At 35.7% G+C, this 18866-nt stretch overlaps 7 protein-coding genes and 1 non-coding gene across 11 annotated transcripts; 3 read left to right on the top strand and 5 right to left on the bottom strand.

Moving 5' to 3' along the window:
- The first annotated feature begins 59 nt into the window (after positions 1-59).
- LOC104788773 (hypothetical protein At1g04090) lies at positions 60-2027 on the top strand. The gene is made up of 2 exons (XM_010514555.3): positions 60-262; positions 337-2027. Exons 1-2 carry the CDS (start codon positions 142-144, stop codon positions 1878-1880), a joined length of 1665 nt encoding a protein of 554 aa, XP_010512857.3. The 5' UTR covers positions 60-141; the 3' UTR covers positions 1881-2027.
- On the bottom strand, positions 2016-4467 carry LOC104784909 (cytoplasmic tRNA 2-thiolation protein 1). Its single transcript, XM_010510013.3, has 10 exons — positions 4199-4467; positions 3801-3915; positions 3514-3656; positions 3297-3416; positions 3082-3194; positions 2914-3006; positions 2767-2807; positions 2604-2670; positions 2410-2521; positions 2016-2303 (listed from the first exon to the last, which is right to left on the bottom strand). The coding sequence occupies exons 1-10, from the start codon at positions 4292-4294 to the stop codon at positions 2136-2138; spliced, it is 1068 nt and encodes a 355-aa protein (XP_010508315.2). The 5' UTR covers positions 4295-4467; the 3' UTR covers positions 2016-2135.
- A 63-nt stretch (positions 4468-4530) lies between these two features.
- On the bottom strand, positions 4531-8652 carry LOC104784908 (uncharacterized). Of its 4 annotated transcripts, XM_010510012.3 has the most exons (14): positions 8212-8402; positions 7821-8070; positions 7668-7737; positions 7339-7535; positions 7159-7234; positions 6987-7070; positions 6832-6911; positions 6598-6724; positions 6456-6515; positions 6334-6384; positions 6079-6237; positions 5856-5988; positions 5566-5773; positions 4531-4962 (listed from the first exon to the last, which is right to left on the bottom strand). In XM_010510012.3, exons 2-13 carry the CDS (start codon positions 7997-7999, stop codon positions 5598-5600), a joined length of 1392 nt encoding a protein of 463 aa, XP_010508314.1. In that variant the 5' UTR covers positions 8000-8070; positions 8212-8402; the 3' UTR covers positions 4531-4962; positions 5566-5597. The 4 variants fall into 4 exon arrangements, with proteins under 4 accessions (XP_010508314.1, XP_087307923.1, XP_010508312.1 ...); XM_087451797.1 differs by lacking the exons at positions 4531-4962; positions 8212-8402 and adding an exon at positions 8599-8652 and having other exon boundaries at positions 5408-5773; XM_010510010.3 differs by lacking the exon at positions 4531-4962 and having other exon boundaries at positions 5408-5773; positions 8212-8576.
- Positions 8653-9199: 547 nt separating this feature from the next.
- Positions 9200-10600, bottom strand: LOC104784907 (non-specific lipid transfer protein GPI-anchored 14). The gene is made up of 2 exons (XM_010510008.3): positions 10048-10600; positions 9200-9739 (listed from the first exon to the last, which is right to left on the bottom strand). Exons 1-2 carry the CDS (start codon positions 10385-10387, stop codon positions 9522-9524), a joined length of 558 nt encoding a protein of 185 aa, XP_010508310.1. The 5' UTR covers positions 10388-10600; the 3' UTR covers positions 9200-9521.
- Positions 10601-11062: 462 nt separating this feature from the next.
- On the bottom strand, positions 11063-12624 carry LOC104784906 (non-specific lipid transfer protein GPI-anchored 14). The gene is made up of 2 exons (XM_010510007.3): positions 12085-12624; positions 11063-11517 (listed from the first exon to the last, which is right to left on the bottom strand). The coding sequence occupies exons 1-2, from the start codon at positions 12422-12424 to the stop codon at positions 11243-11245; spliced, it is 615 nt and encodes a 204-aa protein (XP_010508309.1). The 5' UTR covers positions 12425-12624; the 3' UTR covers positions 11063-11242.
- Positions 12625-13182: 558 nt separating this feature from the next.
- Positions 13183-14330, top strand: LOC104784905 (uncharacterized). Its single transcript, XM_010510006.3, has one exon. The coding sequence runs from the start codon at positions 13698-13700 to the stop codon at positions 14127-14129; it is 432 nt and encodes a 143-aa protein (XP_010508308.1). The 5' UTR covers positions 13183-13697; the 3' UTR covers positions 14130-14330.
- Positions 14331-14380: 50 nt separating this feature from the next.
- TRNAS-GCU (transfer RNA serine (anticodon GCU)) lies at positions 14381-14462 on the bottom strand. Its single transcript has one exon. It is a non-coding gene; the product is annotated as a tRNA-Ser (tRNA).
- A 682-nt stretch (positions 14463-15144) lies between these two features.
- Positions 15145-16046, top strand: LOC104784903 (uncharacterized). The gene is made up of 2 exons (XM_010510005.2): positions 15145-15659; positions 15998-16046. The coding sequence occupies exons 1-2, from the start codon at positions 15145-15147 to the stop codon at positions 16044-16046; spliced, it is 564 nt and encodes a 187-aa protein (XP_010508307.2).
- Positions 16047-18866: the final 2820 nt, after the last annotated feature.

The following is an 18866-nucleotide window of genomic DNA, read 5'->3' as shown; positions in this document are numbered from 1 at the left end:
ACACCAATGTACTTGCATTTATATAAATAAACCCATGACTCCAAGTTTCCTCTGTTTTTAACAACCACAAAAAGGTATCCTTTGTTGACATATCTGTTATCTGTACATCAATCTTCCTGTGTATGTTCCTCTATCCGAAATATGGGAAATTGCCTTTCAATATCAGATCCTTCTCTTGAAGATGGATCAAAGAAGATTCTCAAAGCACTTCCCGTCGAAACTGCCTTCAAGTTTCCCTCACCATTGCCTACTTTTACTCAAGGTTTGTATCGCTTCTCATTGATCCCTCTCTCTCTCAATCACTTTAATGATTTTGATTTGACTTGCATCAATCAGGTGATGGTTTTGCGAAACGAACCATTGACTTGGGAGGTGGTCTGGAAGTTAGTCAAGTTTCGACATTCAACAAAGTTTGGTCCATTTATGAAGGAGGACCAGACAATCTCGGAGCCACATTCTTTGAACCATCTTCAATCCCTTCCGGTTTCTCCATCCTCGGTCACTACGCTCAACCAAACAACCGTAAACTTTTCGGTTGGGTACTCACAGCTAGAGATCTCTCAAGCAACACAATGAAACCCCCAGTAGATTACACCCTCGTCGGAAACACCGAGTCACTCAAGATCCAACAAGACGGACCTAGTTATTTCTGGCAGCCCGTTCCACCTGAAGGATATCAAGCCGTTGGTCTAATAGTCACAAACTCTTCACAAAAGCCACCTCTAGACAAACTACGCTGCGTTCGTTCCGATCTAACCGAACAATGTGAAGCTGATACATGGATATGGGGAACAAACGGAGTCAACATCTCAAATCTAAGACCAACCACAAGAGGAACACAAGCTACAGGTGTCTCTGTAGGTACATTTACATGGCAAACCCAAAACTCCCCTCCTTTACCATTATCTTGCTTAAAGAATACAAATTTCGACTTCTCTACAATGCCTAATGAGTCCCAAATCAAAGAACTGTTCCAAACTTATTCTCCAACGGTCTACTTCCACCCAGACGAAGACTATCTACCTTCCTCTGTTAACTGGTACTTCAACAACGGAGCATTGCTATACAAAAGAGGCGAAGAATCAAAACCAATCCCTATCGAATCAAACGGTTCTAATCTTCCACAAGGCGGATCAAACGATGGATCATACTGGCTAGATCTACCTATAGACAAAAACGGTAAAGAGAGAGTTAAAAAAGGAGACTTACAAAGCACAAAAGTGTATCTTCACATCAAACCAATGCTCGGAGCAACATTCACAGACATATCGATTTGGATCTTTTACCCTTTCAATGGTCCTGCACGAGCTAAAGTCAAATTCGTAAATCTACCGTTGGGTAGGATCGGAGAACACATTGGAGATTGGGAACACGCGACGTTACGGATCAGTAACTTCACCGGAGAGCTATGGCGAGTGTTTCTATCGCAGCACAGCGGTGGAGTTTGGATCGAAGCTTGCGATTTGGAGTTCCAAGGAGGAGGAGGAAGTAACAAACCTGTAGCGTACGCATCGCTTCACGGACACGCGATGTATTCGAAACCTGGATTGGTGTTGCAAGGAGACGATGGGGTTGGGATAAGGAACGATACGGCGAAGAGTAAAAAAGTGATTGATACTGGATTAGGGTATGAGGTGATTGCGGCGGAGTATGACGGCGGAGGAGTGGTTGAGCCGCCGTGGGTTAATTATTTGAGGAAATGGGGACCCAAGATTGATTATAACGTTGATGATCAGGTTAAGAGCGTTGAGAGGATATTGCCTGGGTTTCTGAAAAAGGCCTTTGTTAACTTCGTTAGGAAGATTCCTAATGAGGTTTATGGTGAAGATGGGCCTACTGGGCCTAAACTTAAGGGAAACTGGGCTGGTGATGAAAGTTAAAAAAAAGATGAATTTGTTTGTTTTCTTCTTTAGATTATTCTTTGTTAAGTTTGTTGTTTATAAAATTCTTCTTAAACCTTGTTTATGTATATGTACATAGAAAAATTAAGTTTGGCTAAGTGAAAAACTAAAAAATATTGGAAATTAGTGCACATATTTTTATCATAATAAAACAATTCAGATACACACCCAGCCAAAAAGAAAAATAAGTTTGTGAAAGGAACAAGATTTTCTTAGTTTTTAGTTACCAAAATTTTAGAAATCCAGAGATCCACATTGTTTGCTCTCTATAGATTTCACAGCAGGTCCAGGCTTCTTTGTTTCCTTTTTATGATCACCATTTACGCCTCTGGGTCTTCCAATACCCATCTTAGGTAAACCACGGTTCAGTCCTTCTAACAAAACACAAGCTTTACACCATTTCTGCATATCATGTTTTAATCCCAAAACAATCAAACAACTATATATTAACTCTATGTTCTAATGATGCATGACAACTGACACTTTATGTGATAAAGAGAGGTCTCACCTGGCTAGAAATATACCCACATCTCTCACACGTTCCTTGCTCAGGCATCTTTGTGGTTGTTGCTATTCTAAAATCTTCTCCAGATTTTATGATGTCCAGGATCGCCCTTGGCCTGCACTTTGTACAAGTTAGAGATCAATATTTGACTCATGGTTGTAGTGGATATTGACAGGAAAAAGAAGTCGAGAAAGAACCTTAGTCTTTCCAAATCTTTGATGAACTCACGGGCAAACCCACGATACGCATTAGGAGAGTAAATGCCTGCAAACACAACAAACGAAGAGTTGTCTTGGCTGAAAATGAAATCTACGAACAGAGAAAAAAAACTCTGCGAAAACTTTAAAAATGCACACTTACATTCAGTAGAGAAGTAGTCCAGCTTCTTGAAATAAGCATACGTATAGCAACGTTAAGGTATATGGCAAAATATTTTCGTTAACAAGTAACAGTAACATAAACCCATCAGTAGTAATCAAAACAGAAGGACGTTATAGTGAAGGATATATGACAATCTCCTTTTCGTATGTATACTTGAAAGGTTTACATCTTGGAATAGGACCATCTTCACCAGTAGTAATCGATGTGCACCGACTTAATCTACAATAGCCAACATTACAAAAATCATTTCATTTAGGAATGAGAAATTTACTTCAATTATCAAAAGATACTTACCTAGCAATATCCCCACGCAATATGTTCAAGAGAACGGTTTCGGCTATATCATCTGCATTATGTCCAGTGACTAGCTTATCTACTTTTAGTAACGCAGCTCCTCGATCAAGTGCCTTTAGATGAATCAAACAGAAGCAAATTAAACACAAAATTGTTGTTGTTATGCAGAGTTATTGACAAACTGTAGAACCGAAAAAGGAATATTGTTCCCCTACCTGTCGACGGAATACACCACAAAAGGTGCAATTGTTCTTCAAACCGATCATTTTTACAATGTCATCCATTGTCCATCCATACAGATCTTTGTATGAAACAATCTGAAGAGGCAAACCATACTGAAAGAAAGAAATACAGAATCCATCAAATGAAGAGAAAACAAAAACGTCAAAAAAACAATCACCAATCACACATAGAATTCAAAAAGAAGCTTACTTGGACTTCGTTCCGTTTAACGGTCTCAAGTGAATCATCACGATAACCCGTAATGCCTTCATCTATGGACAAGAGAAAGAGATCCAATCCGTAATTGTGCCGTCTGTTTAGTTCTGATAACACATATGCTAGAACTGTAGAATCTGCAAAACAAAGCCCCCAGCTTTTTGGATTATTTAATGAACCAGCTATCAACTAAATCAATCCAGGACAATCTAAATGTGTAACAGTATTATGTTGAAGCAAAAGATGAACATAAGTTTGAAGGTTGAAAGAGAAGCAATTACCTTTTCCACCAGAGGCACCTATAGCAACTCGTTCACCGGATTTGAATAAACGATTCTGAACAATGACTTGATGAATCTCCTCCTCAAAAACATCATAGAAACACTCTCTGCATATCTTTAAACACACAGACTCAATCACTTCTCATACATAAACACCAAGAGAGGAGGCTCTAGTAACTAAACAATACATTGGGAAACTAAAGATTTGATTTTGATCCAATTCCAACTAAAAAGATCGATAATTTTTTATTCGGTTTCACATATCATAATCCAAAGCAGTGGAATTCATAAAAGAGCCAAATCTTACAGTATATAAGTTTGTTCCAAGCTTCTTCTTAAAAATCTTTAGCTAAAACCCAAAAAGAAAACACGAGATTCTCGGCGACAAGAGAAGTTACCTGTTGAAGGGTTTTGGGACGTTTGAGAACGGGACGTCTCAGGTTGCATAAGCAGCAGAGACGAGTGGCTCCTGATTTCTTACTCTTGGCCTCCATTTCTCACCGGAGCTCCTCTTGCTTGTCAGAGGTGAAAAGTGACCCAAACTCGACGAAGTCAGAGTGAAAAGCCATCGTTTTTGTGTATATGGTAGGGCTTTGACGGAATACGGAGTCTAGAGGCAAAACGGTGTCGTTTGAGTAAAGGCATTGCGTCTGTCTTGCCTGAGTTTGACTCATCGCTTAAGAGTAAAGATTAGATAAACAAACACTGATGCGGTTATTTTTTCTTTTAAACTCTCAACTCTGTGACTGTAACTTTTATTGGCACAAAACTTGGCTTTCATGTCTTCATGCACATCTCCCGTCTGGCCATCTCCATTGCTTGATTGGTCCCAAGCTTCAGCGATGGTGGTTGTAATGGCACAAGCACATGCTACCTGCGTTCTTATGAGATAGGATTCATTTACATTTACTTGCTCAGTATCTTCCTCTTCTTCTGTTTTCCGTGCTTTTGTTCTTTACTTGCTCTGTCTATCTTATTGCTCTCTTTCGGGTGTTCTGTTTTCTATACTTTACTTTACTCTGTTTTCTGTGCTCTGTTATCTTTTAGCTCTGTTTCTTTAAGGTGCTCCATTTTTCTCTGGCCTCTGTTTCTCTACTTGTTATGTTCTCTAACTTATAAAATGGAGCAGATTTTTTGCTCTAAAGAAGCCTCTTCCCCCTAGCTAGATGCAAGAAAACAAGATGAAGAAGAAAAAAAAATCCTTCTTTTGTCACTTTATCTGAGTAAAGATTACGTTATTACTCATTGCTTATACTTCTCAACAATATTCATCTTCCCGGTCTCAAAAGGCCAGAGAATAACCAAATAAAAGAACTTAACATTACATCACAAAGACAGATATACATTGATCTATATCCCAAATATGGTGTAGTATGATCAATTGCTTATGAATCAATATCCCTTTTTCTCAGAATCTGTAAAATAGAGAATCTATGTAATGGATCAAGTGAAGTAACTTAACCACCTTGATGTGTTTATCAATTTATCTATGTTCTAAATTTATAATGAAAACAAAAGAGTATTCACAAGACTCGTTCTTTATTCATCTATAGGGACTCACACAAGGAAGATACAAAGAAGAAAGCGACTTACGAGTAGCCAACATGGAACAGAAAATCAACTTGTATTAATTTTTAATGACTTTCAAGTAATTTTTGTACATATGTTTTGCCTGTTGCAGTATGATCTAAACTTTTCCTTTATGAACAAAAAATTGAAAACATTATACTGTCAAGTAACCAAGTTTGAGTTATGTTTACCATACCAGAAACGTTGCATATCTTCCTTCTGTTCTGTTCATTCTAGTAGTAGTGGTTGACGCAGAGGCTTTAGAATTGTGCTATCGAGTTCCATAAAATATGTTACAACAACTCCAATAAGCGAGCATACAGCTGGAACAAGTCCTAACCCATATCTTGTCACCGAGAAGTAAAAATGTTGGTTGATGTTTACATCGACCTTTGGTGAAGTGCCTGCATCATTTTCCAAATCACACTTTTATCAACTATCTCTAGATATTTATAAGATAAATTTAGAAAGAAAACAAAAACTTACTTTGATGTGACTGAAGAACATATAAAGCAAGCCCACATGACATTTTGTCTAAGAAGCTTAATGACCCACAAACGAAAGCACATCCACCGAGTTCTGAACCAATCAACACACTCTGCATACTGATTGCTGTCACCTGTGAATAAAATGGTGATTATCAAAAGATTGGTCTCTAAGTTACATGTAAACACATGAAGACGTCAGATCTAAGAAAGGATTGTCTTACCAGCATTAATGCATTTGCGATGCCGATAAAGATAGAGATGGCATACATGTAAATGTTAATGCTTCTGGACAATAAGAGGATTGCTACACCGCAGAATATCCAAATAATACCACCCGCACAATAATATGCCTTGAGGCGTTTTCCATTCCATGGAATCTCCTACAATTATGGGAATATAGTTGTAACATAACACACTAAGAAAGAACAAAGTTTAGAGAAGAAGAAGAAGTAAAATGCGTTTAAACTTTTTGCAACCTGAAGCATAACCGATACAACGAAGCTGCAGATGTAGATTATTGCAGGGATCTGAAAATTAAAGATTGATCAGTAAAATTTTGATGATCATACTTTCTACAGTGCTTTTGTATTGATTTTACCAGAGCTTTAGCGGATTGAGCCATTTGCAAATCATCAATAACAAAGAATGCAAGATATGCCTGCCAATATTAAAGACATCATGAAATGTAAGTATTTGATAGTATCAAAAAGAAGCAAAGCATGAAAGATACAGAAACTAACCTGAGAAACATTCAATACTAATCGAGTGAGGAGATAAACCATAGCAACTTGATAGTACAGAATTTTACGGAACCAATAAGACCACGGTATTCTTGCTCGGCTAGTTTCTCTTAGATCTATCCGCAGCCTTTGAGAATACATAAAAACCAACTCATTTTCAATAAAATATCATCTATCATGCAAGAAACTTTGGTAAAAACTGATTTAAGCATTTCAGGGAAAAGTGTGCATTACCTTGGTTCCTTTGTCCCCATAAGAAATATGACCACAAAGCAACAGCCAACGGTAATGGATGAGTAAGCAATCCAACGATACTGTAGACTTAAGGCAGACTTAGAATCATATCCAAAGGCATTAAACATAAACAAGTCGATAGAAGAAGCACAAACCTGAGTTTCGGTATTTTCTTTTGTCCCGGCCTCACTAACACCAAATACAACTAAAGCAATCGCGTATAAGCCTAAATTAGCAACCTGAAATAACAGTTATATGGAAATGTTAAGTATAAGCCTAGAAAGACATTTTAAAGAGCTCAAAAAAAACCAAAGGGAAAGAACTAACCATGCTAAACGCGTTACGGGAGCTTGTTAATGCTACTCTGCTTGTTGAGTTCAGTGTAATGCAATTGACCATAGCCCTAAAGAACATAAAGTTAAAAAAAAATGAATATCTTACATAGTAAATTTGAGATTTACCTAGAGAGAAGATCAAACGGAAAAAAGAAAGATTGTTTTTTTTTACATGTGAGAAACCTGAGTAGCAGCCCATCCTATATTGAAGATAGCTGCAAACATACTGTACGATAATGTTTCAACAGTTAAAGAGTTACTGTTGAGGAGTGTACAAGGCAAACAACCGCCAAAGACAGATGAAAATGAGACAGCAACTAGTAAGGATCCTGCAGCATGCCAAATTTTGAAATGCCCAAATCTGTCAATCTGCTCATATGAAAAAGACAGATTTTGTGAGATACTAAAATACACTGTTCCATTGCACATAGATCAATCAATTTTATCTCAATTAAGACTACTCTTAAATCAAACAAGACAACAAAATTTAAAAAACTTTACCAATTCACCAACGAAGACAGTAGCAAAACCATCTGCAACTTGACCAGAGAGCATGACAATTGCAGCATCCCTACAGAAGAAGAAAAAAGAACTCAATCAATCTCACTAATGCCACAAATTTAAGGTACAAATTTAAGGTATTGTTGTATGTACCTTGGAGAGAGGCCGATTTGGGTTAAAAACAAGAGGAGGTAAGTGAACCAACAAGAAGCAGTAATGTCATTAAGCATATGTCCAACTCCATAGTAGAACACAGACAACCTTCCAAGTGGTTTCGTCGATGGATCCTCTTCCTCCTCATCGTTCCTTCCGACAATCACAGGTGACGTCATCAACCAAATTGGTTTTTCAGAAGAGACAAATTTTGTATTTTTTTTGTAATAGTAATCCTACAATTCAAAATCTGCATGGAAGAAGACACATCGAAGATTTTTCAAAACAACCCAAAACCTCGAATAGACTCAATTGTATCTTAAAATAAAAACACGAACTTTTTCGGATTGAAGAAATTGAGGAAAGGTGAGAATTTTCAACTTTTTCGTACCTGTTGAATGAAAAAAAAAAAAGGAAGAAACTTTGCAATCCCAAAATCGAATTTTGATTCAGAGATCCTTTTAGAATCTGTTCAATAGATTATCCAATTCCCAAGGAAACGGGAATAAGAAGAAACCAAAGAAAAGGAAAGAGACAACGGTTGTGTCGTGTGAGCGAGCTTAACGAGAAACTTTAAAAAGTAAAGGAAAAAAATAAAAATTTAGTATACAGTAATACTTTCCGGCGTAATTACGTCATTAATATTTTTTTCTTCGATTTCAAATTTAATTATTGACTAAAGAATATTGAATGAATTACTACTAAAAAAGGAAATTAAATGTTGTTGACCAAAAAAAAAAAGAGAATCACGACCATATGAAAGAGAGACGAAACTGACCGTAGTAGATAATCTAGGAAACCGTGCGGTCATGTGATTGCTCTATAGATTTATGGTATGGGGACACTTTGGATAATTTATATACTATTGATACTATATGGTTGCAAGTTGCAACAGTTTCTTCCAACACTATTAGTCTATTACTGTGTATTGGTGTTACTACTTGCCTCTGCCAAAGTGCAAACAACACTATTACTGTGTGTTGATGCTAATACTTGTCTCTACAATAGTATTTTATACTTTTAAGTATACAAATTAGGTATAGCCTAAATTCAGGTTTACCGAAGTTTTTAACCAACTTTAGTTGAGTAAGTTTTTGTAATCCCCCACGCTAATAAATAAGATCTCATTGAACCGAAGTCTTTAATTGATCAGTAGTCCAATTGATTGTTTTACAAGATGACAAAATCAAAAACAAAAAAAAATAAGTTTATGGCAACTTGGATCTCCACAACTACGTAGTGATCATGTTCCATTTGATCCTTGTGGTTCGCTCTTTTTTTTAATTATATTTTCTTGTGGATCTGATTTGCACTCAAAAGAATTCATCTGTCGCTAAGAGGCTTATCGGTTAATGAAATTGCGTGTGGATGCAGTTCACTTCAGTTCAAACAAAACCATCATACATTCATACTCAATGAATAAAAATTCAGAGTTTTTTTCTCAAGTAAAAAAAATATTACAAAAATAAAATTGATAAAATCATACAAGATAGAGAGAAGAGTTGTCATTTGTAGCTAGCTCGTGTCTCATTTTGCGCCATACAAAGAAAGAAAAAAAAAAACAATAGTTGAGAAGAGTTGTCACAAAGTGAAAACTACATTCATCAGTCAAAACCAAAAACAGCAACGGCACAAAATTAAAGCCACCGCAATAGCACAAAACCAACGTGACATCCTTTTCACACGTTTCATTGTTATTATCTAAAGGAGTATGAAAATACAAAATATTACGAAGAAATGGGCAACAACTAGCCATTGTTTACCAAAGAATTGGGTCGTCCGACCACTGTTGTTGTTATCAGATCCTGCGGTTGGAGGAACGCTAGGTGGGTCAGAAGCTAGGCCGATTTTGTGTAAAGCTTGATCTATTTGAAAGAACACTTGGGCTTCTGGAGATTTTGGGTCCAAGTGAAGGAAAGCTGAAACACCCATTTATTCCACCACAAAGTATGGTTTCGTTAATTTTGCTTCTATTAATCAAATTTTCAAGATAATACTCGAGTACTTAAAAAATTACCAACGGTCTTACGTGAATTCAGTTTCTTACACGATAATCAACATAGTAAATGTTTAATTTATCATTTAGAAAGTTATATTTTAATTAACTAAGCAAAGAACTGTCTCTAAATGTCCACAGTAAAATGAACCATACAACCAATTAACCACATATATGACTGTTTATGTCGTAAAACGGTAAAAGTCTTAGAGAGGTGAATAAGGTACGAACCAGGGCATTTAGCGACATCAGCAGTGACATGGCAAACGGAAGGAAGAGTGTAAGAGAGAGATATATTGATCTGGAGACCCAAAGCAGGATCGTTTCTGTCTTGGATGATAACACAAATACAGTTTTTCTCCGAATCTAGAATCTGTTTGAGGCCGGAGCAACAAACCGGCGTCGGAGATTTTGCTTGTCCTTTCATGTAAGGAAGACACGTGCCCATACTCAAACGCTCTTCCTTACACTGTTCTTCATTTTTTGCCTTATCGTCTCCACCTCCCACCACCGTAGTCGCCATTATTAAAGCTATTGATATCGCCACTAGAATAGTCCTCCATGATTCCATTTTTTTTTTCTTTTTAAATTTTTTTTTCTGATTTTATTTTTTTCCTTTTTGTAAAGAAAATGTGAGAACAAGAGATCTCAAATATCAAAATCATTATCTCTCCATAACGCGGAATCTGTGTATAGTAACTTTACAATAAGACAAAAGTTTATCAACTTTGTAAAGACTTTGGTAAGTCAAGTTTCAACCCTCTTTGTTTTGTTTTGGCCGACCTCTTTTTTTTTTTTTTTTAGTTTTCAAGATCTTAAAAGAATGTTCAAATCTGTCAAAAAGTATAATTCTTCATAAGTCACTACAAGTCTACAAGATATTTTACTAGAAGATTTTTTTTTGAACAAGATCTCTTTAACTCATTCGTCGGTTTACAAGTGACTTAATATTTATACTCAAGTCTTCGAGTCAAGGATTATAAAAAGGACTGTAAAAGTAATGAAGTTGACGCTAAAATTTAGATGTCGTGTGTAAGTCTAACGTCTATTTTAAGTTTTAAAGAACGAAGCAAAATCCATTCACGTTGCCTTTATGGCTTTATCAATATGTTTTTGAGTCATTTAAAAACCAACGTCGACCCTAGTTCTTAACTAGGTTTGATAAAATTATCGTATTTCTTAAAGAATAAAATATCAAAGTGTTTCAAATAAAATAAAATAAAATAAAAAAGCATTAAACGAGACATAGAAAAACTGTAGTTCGTACGTTCTTATTTTGCGCCACACAAAAATAGAAAGAAAGAGGTCTCACGAAGCAGAACTAAATACATCAATCAAACACAGTTACGGCAAAAACCAGCGTCACTCTCCGATTGCGCAAAAGCAACGTTACATACTTTGTCACTTTTCGTTACTTTATTGTTATCTATACGAGGAGGAAAATATAACAAACTACGAAGAAATGGGCAACAACTTCGATCCCTAGCCATTGTTTATGGAAGCTTTGAGCGTGGTTCGAGCCTGGCACAGAGGTCGTTCGACCACTGTTTTTACCATCATCGGATCCTGCGGTCGGAGGCATGCTAGTGGGTCCAGGGGCCGAGCCAGTGGGAGCAGAGGCTGAGACGGTTTTATTTGAACCTTTAGCTAGTTGGTAGAACACTTGGGCATCTGGAGAATTGGGGTCCAAGTGGAGCAAAGCTGAAACACCCATCCCAACAAAAATTATGAGTTTGCTAATAATCTATAATCCATTTTAAAATCTTGTTAACACTTAAACATACTATTTGCATACTCTGTTTTCATTCTAAAATGTGCTATATATCGATGTCCATCAGTACATTAACATATGACTAATTACTTCACAACTTTTACTCATGTTTTACTCTTGGCTTAATTAGATGGTAATATAAATGACTTTTAACTAACTAACTCAATTAACTACTTTTATGGTGGATTTGTTATTTTTTTTCGGTTTTGTAGAATTCCACCAAATCAGCTAATATAATTTAGTCAAATGTTATATTGGTAGAATTAAAACTAGAATTTTAATGTCTTAAATCAATGATGATAGTTTACAAAAGTCACCCAAATATGCCAAACATTAATGATTCTACACTATAATCATAAATACTTGGATTCAGTTAGCACAAACACTCTTATGTATCCAACAAAAAATTGGTAGCATCCTAATTCTTATTTTTTCACTAATCCAACGACGACGCAAACTATTATATGGTAGAATTGTAGAGAGGTAAAGGTACGAACCAGGGCACTTAGTTATGTCAGCAGTGGCGTGGCAAACAGAAGGAAGAGCGAGAGCGAGAGAGACGTTGACCTGAAGACCCAAATCAGGATCGTTCCTGTCTTGGATGATGACACAAAGACACTTCTTGTTGGAATTAAGAACTTGTTTGAGGCCGGAGCAACAGTCCGGCGTCGGAGATTTTGCCTGTCCTTGCACGTAAGGAAGACACGTGGCCATACCCACCAGCTGCTCAGTACATTCATCCTTATCTTTTGCCTTATCATCTCCAGCAGCCACCACCGTAGCCAACATTATCAAAGCTATTGCTGTCGCCATTAGATTAATCCTCCATGACTTCATATTTCTTTTTTGTTACTATATGATGCTTTTGTTTTTTCAGTGTTATTGTTGTTGTGATTTCCACTACCATTCCATTCCTACCTCTCTTACGATTTATATAGCACTTTTGAGCTTTTAAGTTATTTTGTTTTATTTTATTGTGTAATTTACGCGATGATTGCGTTGTATGCGTTGTCGTCACGAGAAGTTTATCGGAGTATATATTGGTGATGGAAAATTGTGTCGTATATACATGCGAACGAACATGTGATCTCAAATGTCGACATCATTATCTCCATAAGCTCAATCGGTGTATGGTGAATTAAGGACCCATAATTTTAATTGTGGAGTATATTTTTGTCCATAGCAAACTATTAGTAAGTCAATTCTTAACTCTCTTTTGTCAAATTTCAATGTCTACAAAGCTAATTTCAGTTTGATAGCTACGTACGTACCCATTAGTTTTCGCCTTATTATAAAACCCCAAATCAAAACCTGGTAATCTACATAAAATAAAATTTCGTTAACAAAAACAATAAATGAATTAATCGAAGAATTAAACATATGTGTTATATTGCTTATCATTCTTTCTTTATTTTAATTACATTTTCAATTATAAAACAGCAAAATTCCAAAGAAAACAAAATTATTGAACATCTATATGCAAGACTGAAAATCACATCACTAATGTTTTGATAGCTATTCTTTGTCCTTAATAAAGCTATTTTTCAAAAAAAGTTATTCCCTAAAAAGTAAAAAGTAGCTCACGAGATGTTTTTGATAGCTAATAATTCATTTTTAGTATAAAGTATTCATACACCCATCCATCATAGTATTAGAATAAATAAATAAAATAATTGCCAAAGCTACCAAAAAAAAAGTTGTGGGAATGCATAAAGAAATGCTCATCACTCACACCTACACCAATCCACTAAGTGGGAATGTCGACTATAAGTGCTTTGACTTGTATGCGTTGACACTTTGTTCAGTCTTTTGGAACCCTACTACAAGCTAACGAGACCATTGCGTCATTAAAGAGGGTCACTCTTGCCTTTTATCGTAGAACTCACTCCGTTTCCTAAAAGGTCTATTGGGCCTTTACCTCTTAAGAAACCCAATAAAAACTAATTTAATACTACGGCCCAATTAATAATAAACAAAAGGTCTTTACGGGCCTAATATATATATTATTATATGCTTAAGATTCTTTCTTATCTTCTTCACCGACTCGTCATTAGTCATTATAATCGAGAAAATAAAGTTTAAAAAAAAAATCGAAGAAGAAGAAAAAAAAATGGGAGTAGTAGTGATCGATGGATCAACGGTACGATCATTTGTGGAAGACGAAGAGCAATTCAAGAAGAGCGTCAACGATAGGTTCGCGGCTTTGGATCTGAACAAAGACGGCGTTTTATCGAGATCGGAGCTACGAAAGGCGTTCGAATCGATGAGGCTGCTTGAATCGCACTTCGGAGTTGATGTGGTGACTCCTCCTGACGAGCTGACGAAGCTCTACGACTCGATCTTCGCGAAGTTTGATACGGATCAGAGCGGTTCAGTGGATCTAGAGGAGTTTGGATCGGAGATGAAGAAGATCGTGCTTGCGATCGCTGATGGGCTCGGGTCTTGTCCGATTACGATGGTTTTGGATGATGGTGAGGATAATATCTTGAAGAAAGCTGCTGATTTGGAAGCTTCTAAGCTTCAGAAGAAGGCTTCTTCGTGATCTTTTGAAATTGAAAGTAGTGTGTTTCGTCTTTGTGGTTGTGTTCACTTGTGTTTTTGATGTAAGCGAGAGTTTGATTAATAAAAAATAGACTTTGAATTTGTGAGATTTTGAATTGTTTGTGATGCAAATTTGGATTGAGTGAGTCGGAAGATTGTAAATAAGACTTGATTGAATAAATTGGAAGATGACATTTAATCATTTTTGTATAAGAAAATTTCGTTGAAAAAAAAAAAAAAAGGAAAAAGAATCGTCGCCTGAGAGATTCGAACTCTCGCGGGAAAATCCCACTCACTTAGCAGGCGAGCGCCTTAACCACTCGGCCAAAGCGACCTTTTGTGATACATCTGACACTTTACTATTTAAAAACTAATTCGATGGGCTTGCTGATGTTTTTTTTTGTTGTTACGTACACATTTTTTTTTTTTTTTTTTTTTTTAAAAAGAAGTTTTGGGCCTAGGCCCTTAGTCTCCCTTTGCCGGGCCAGCCTCTGTAAATTTTCCCTACAGAAAATCGCAACCCCTCCCAAGCAGACTCGAACACAGGGGGCCATTTTTCTTTTTGATATGGCGGCAAACACTAGTAAAAACCACTATACTTCAAACTAGAGTCATGCGCACTTGTTCAATATATGTGTCGATCCGTTTTAAATTCTTAGTAAATTTATGTATATGGAAATTTAAATTTTAAAGATTTTATCAATCTTGACCGCTAGCTGCTTAGAGCATTACATGAATATGTACCGATATCAAACCATACATAATTGGAAGTCTGATTGGTTTTCGTAGAAAAAAATCATTGCAATTTGACCAAAATACACCATAAGAGCTAATTTATTGACGCTCACAAATTTTAGAAGAATCTTTGAATGGAAGGAAATACCAAAGTCCAAAACTTAGAGACACGCACCCATTTTTACCATATAACTAACATTCACATTATATTATAAGAATCTAAAGAGATATCAATTTTTTTTCTACTGAATCCCCTCTCAACCACCCAACTTCTCTCATCAATGTCGTCCTCCTCTACCCAAAACCAATTGGAGCTGCAGGAGTACACCTGTCAAGAATGTGACATCATCCTTTCGGTTCTCTCATCATCTCCCCCTTCCTCTCCACATTGTCCTCAGTGTAATCTCGTGTCTTCTTTTACTTCTTCGACCCCTTTTGGAGTTAGTCCTGATGATGATGATGATGATGATGATGATGATGATGATGATGATGATAACGAATACGACGAGGAGGCTCGAATTCTCGATCCAATTACGACCGTTCTGATCTCATCTTCAATGCTGTCCTCATCAGACGAATCTTCTTTACTTTGCACCATTTGCAGGGAAGATTTCGTCGTCGGAGAACCTGCCTGGAAATTGCCATGCAACCATTTGTACCATGAAGATTGCATTGTTCCTTGGCTCACAAGTCAAAACTCGTGTCCTCTCTGTCGATTTGAGCTGTCGGTTGAATCTACTGAGGACGACAGTGGTCTAACCTTGTGGTTCGATGTATTGACCCTAGAGGACGAGTTGGAGGAAGATACGGAAATAGGGTTATAAAAGATTGATAACATTTGAAACATTTGAAACATTTACATTGATTTTCTTTGATAATAATAGACATATATATATATATATATGTGTGTGGATTTGAAAATGAGAGCGTAATTGATTTCATTTCAAAATGTAATTTCATATTATGAATTTGTTTAATTACATTACATTTAGTTTATTTTCAATATGTCTCTTATTTTTAGTCATGTCCATTTATTTTAGAGAAATCGTAAGTAGGTTAGCACAATAGCACAACGTAGTCCCGTGATTTGGATTATATATGGTTCGATGTATTGACCCTAGGGGACGACTTGGAAGAAGAAGATACGGGAGTCACTCTCAATTACCAAAGTTTAGACGGCTAACTTTGTAGGGTTTTCAAATATATGAATTTGAAAATGAGCGCGTAATTTCATATAAAATTATTGTTAGAATCTGGAGAGAGTGATAGCTCCAAGATACACTCTACTCCAATAAACTCACAAGACACCAAAAAACAGAGTTTGTGTGTTCATGTCTAAAGAGAGTATAGTAATACAAGCTTAACAAGCTGTGTATACTTAGAGAATAAGCATGAGAGGCAGCAACACTTTCACATCAAAAAGAACCCAAATAACCTCTATAGAAACCGTGAGGAGAATGGAAGAGATTTAGATTGAAGGAATGGTAGAGACCAAGTATTGTCAAGGCTTGGGCTCTCCATGAGAATAGTATCAACCTAATCTACCCATTTTAATGTATAAGAGACTGATTTTGTATAAGGGGAAGTCTCCCAAAATAGAGAGCTTAGTTTATTCAATGCATAAGCATACATATTTATACACAAATGGATGAGAGTAGTTGTCTCCCTTTTCTAACCTAATGCCAACAGTTGTGTTGTTTAGATCCACTTTACATTGAACTACAGCAGTTGTGTTGTCTCCCACTTGCTTGTACTTCCAACGGCAACATTGCTTCTTCCTTGTGTCCGCTGAATAATATTAGTGTTCTCCTTGCAAGTTGCTTCTTCTTCAATGTCAACATGTGATGGTTGAGTGCCCAAAAGTGATTAAAACATCTCCTAAACGGATCTTTGGGTACATGTGAGCTTAACACAGTTGTAACTCCTCTTTGGTGCTAAAACCACATTTGAATGTGGTTTGAGTCCTTTGCAGCCTTTACACTGCTTCAGTTCAATAATTAGCGCATAATTAAAATCAAAAATACCATTTTCAGTTTGTTTAATAACATTAGATTTAGTTTATTTTTAATGTGTCTCTTATTTAGCCATGTCGATTTATTTAGAAAAATCGAAAACAGATTAACACAACGTAGTCCGGTGATTTGGATTTTGAAGGTATAGGATCTCTATAGTGTTTTTGGGATTAAATATATTCTATTATTCACGAGTAGCTAAAACTACTATATAATTGGATTTGGGTCTTCCTAATAGATAAATAGACAATTTTGAATGCGAGTATATAGTAAACAAAATTAATGAACTCCACTCTCTAGATATCTAAATTGATGGATGATATGATTTCTCTAGAGCTTTGCATATATATATTTGTTTTTAAGTAGTACGAATGTGTAGAACAAGTCTCTCAGTCCGCGTAATGGCATTAAATAATGACTAAATATATTTTTCCCCCCAAATATATGTTATTCACCTAAATAAATAAAAACATACAGCTATTTATCTGCACATATATCGAATCTTTAATATTTATAAAAACCAAACGCGCCAGTATCAAATATTGTTTTCCTTTGTATATAAGTTTGACTTTTGACGTTAATATAATAAAAAGAATAACTACCAATATTGAAAACATATATGACCTCTCCTTAATATCATATGCTACCGTTTACAAGAATTAATTAATCAAGGTCAAAACCATGAATTAGTGGTATTGTATAAGCATTCACTAAAAGAGAGTGGTACTAAAATTTTCACGCTTAGGCCAAAAGCTACATCGAGTATAGTTCAAGAGATCTTCCCTTCATGTATGTAATCTTGTTTTTAACAGAAAAAAAAACAGTATATGTAATTTTGTAGAAATGATAAGCAAATATGCTTTAATTTGTTGTAACAACTATAGAAAAAAATTGAATTCGAATTCTACTAATTCGATTATCCATATGATCTAAACATGTTTTAAAAATAATAATAAACCACACAACTTACGTAAAGTCAACGGAGGTTAAATCCACCCTGTCGCTCTTGTTTGCTTCTTTGGCAAAACAAAAGTCAACTATTATTTTATGAGTTTGCACCTTTTGAATTTTTTAATTGTAAAGTTTGTATGTCATTTTTTGTATAAAATAATTCTTTCGTGCGTCCGCTTCTCTGTGCAAAACTTTAAATTCAAAAAAAAAAAAAAAAAAATGAACCAAAACGAGAAAACAGAATTTTGTTTTTGCTTTCTTAAGCACACCATATGGCCTAATCTACGTGTCGACACCTCAAACATTAGGTTGTAGATGAATGATATATGTCATGTATATGTTCGTGTCTAGATACATAGATATGAAATTAAGGAGTGGACATTACAAAGCTATTCGAGGGAAAATTTTGGTTTTACTATAGCCTATATTCGAATTAAATAAGATGATATGAAAACTAATCATCTACTGGTTTCTTCACGTTTATCACCTTGGTATAGTTACAGATCTTCAATAAGATATATATATAAGAAAAATATGGTATAGAAAGCATCATCAAACCGAAGCAACTTAACTAAAGAAGTAGGGGATTTGATTTAAGTCGGTTTTCAAGTGACAGTTCCCTGAGTCAGATTTTGACCCCACAAACTAAAGAAACTGATATTAAAATTGCAGACGATTTTAGTTTCTATCTACTAATATTGTTATAAGTTGTGATAAAGTTAAATTCCACACACGACGTCATTAGCCAAAAGAATATAACGAAACTATCAATCATTTGAACATGAAGAGACGCCCAATATCGTAGATTCATATCGGTTAGACAAAAATGAAAATTGTAAAAGAAGTATACATGTATATTAAAACAGAAATAACACATCATATTTTAATAGGTTTCTACAGAAACTATAGGAAAGACAAATCCCAAAACAACAAAAGAACAGACATGCCGACAATTAACACTTTTACACACACAAATTTGCTACCAACGATATATAAATGATTCACGCTATCTATGCTTAGATAGTTTATTTATATGATAT

This window comes from Camelina sativa, chromosome 5 (genome assembly GCF_030686135.1).
Source record: "Camelina sativa cultivar CO46 ecotype springtype chromosome 5, ASM3068613v1".
Taxonomy (NCBI): domain Eukaryota; kingdom Viridiplantae; phylum Streptophyta; class Magnoliopsida; order Brassicales; family Brassicaceae; genus Camelina; species Camelina sativa.
Note: the sequence above shows the minus strand (reverse complement) of the source record. Positions and strands in the feature narration are given on the sequence as shown.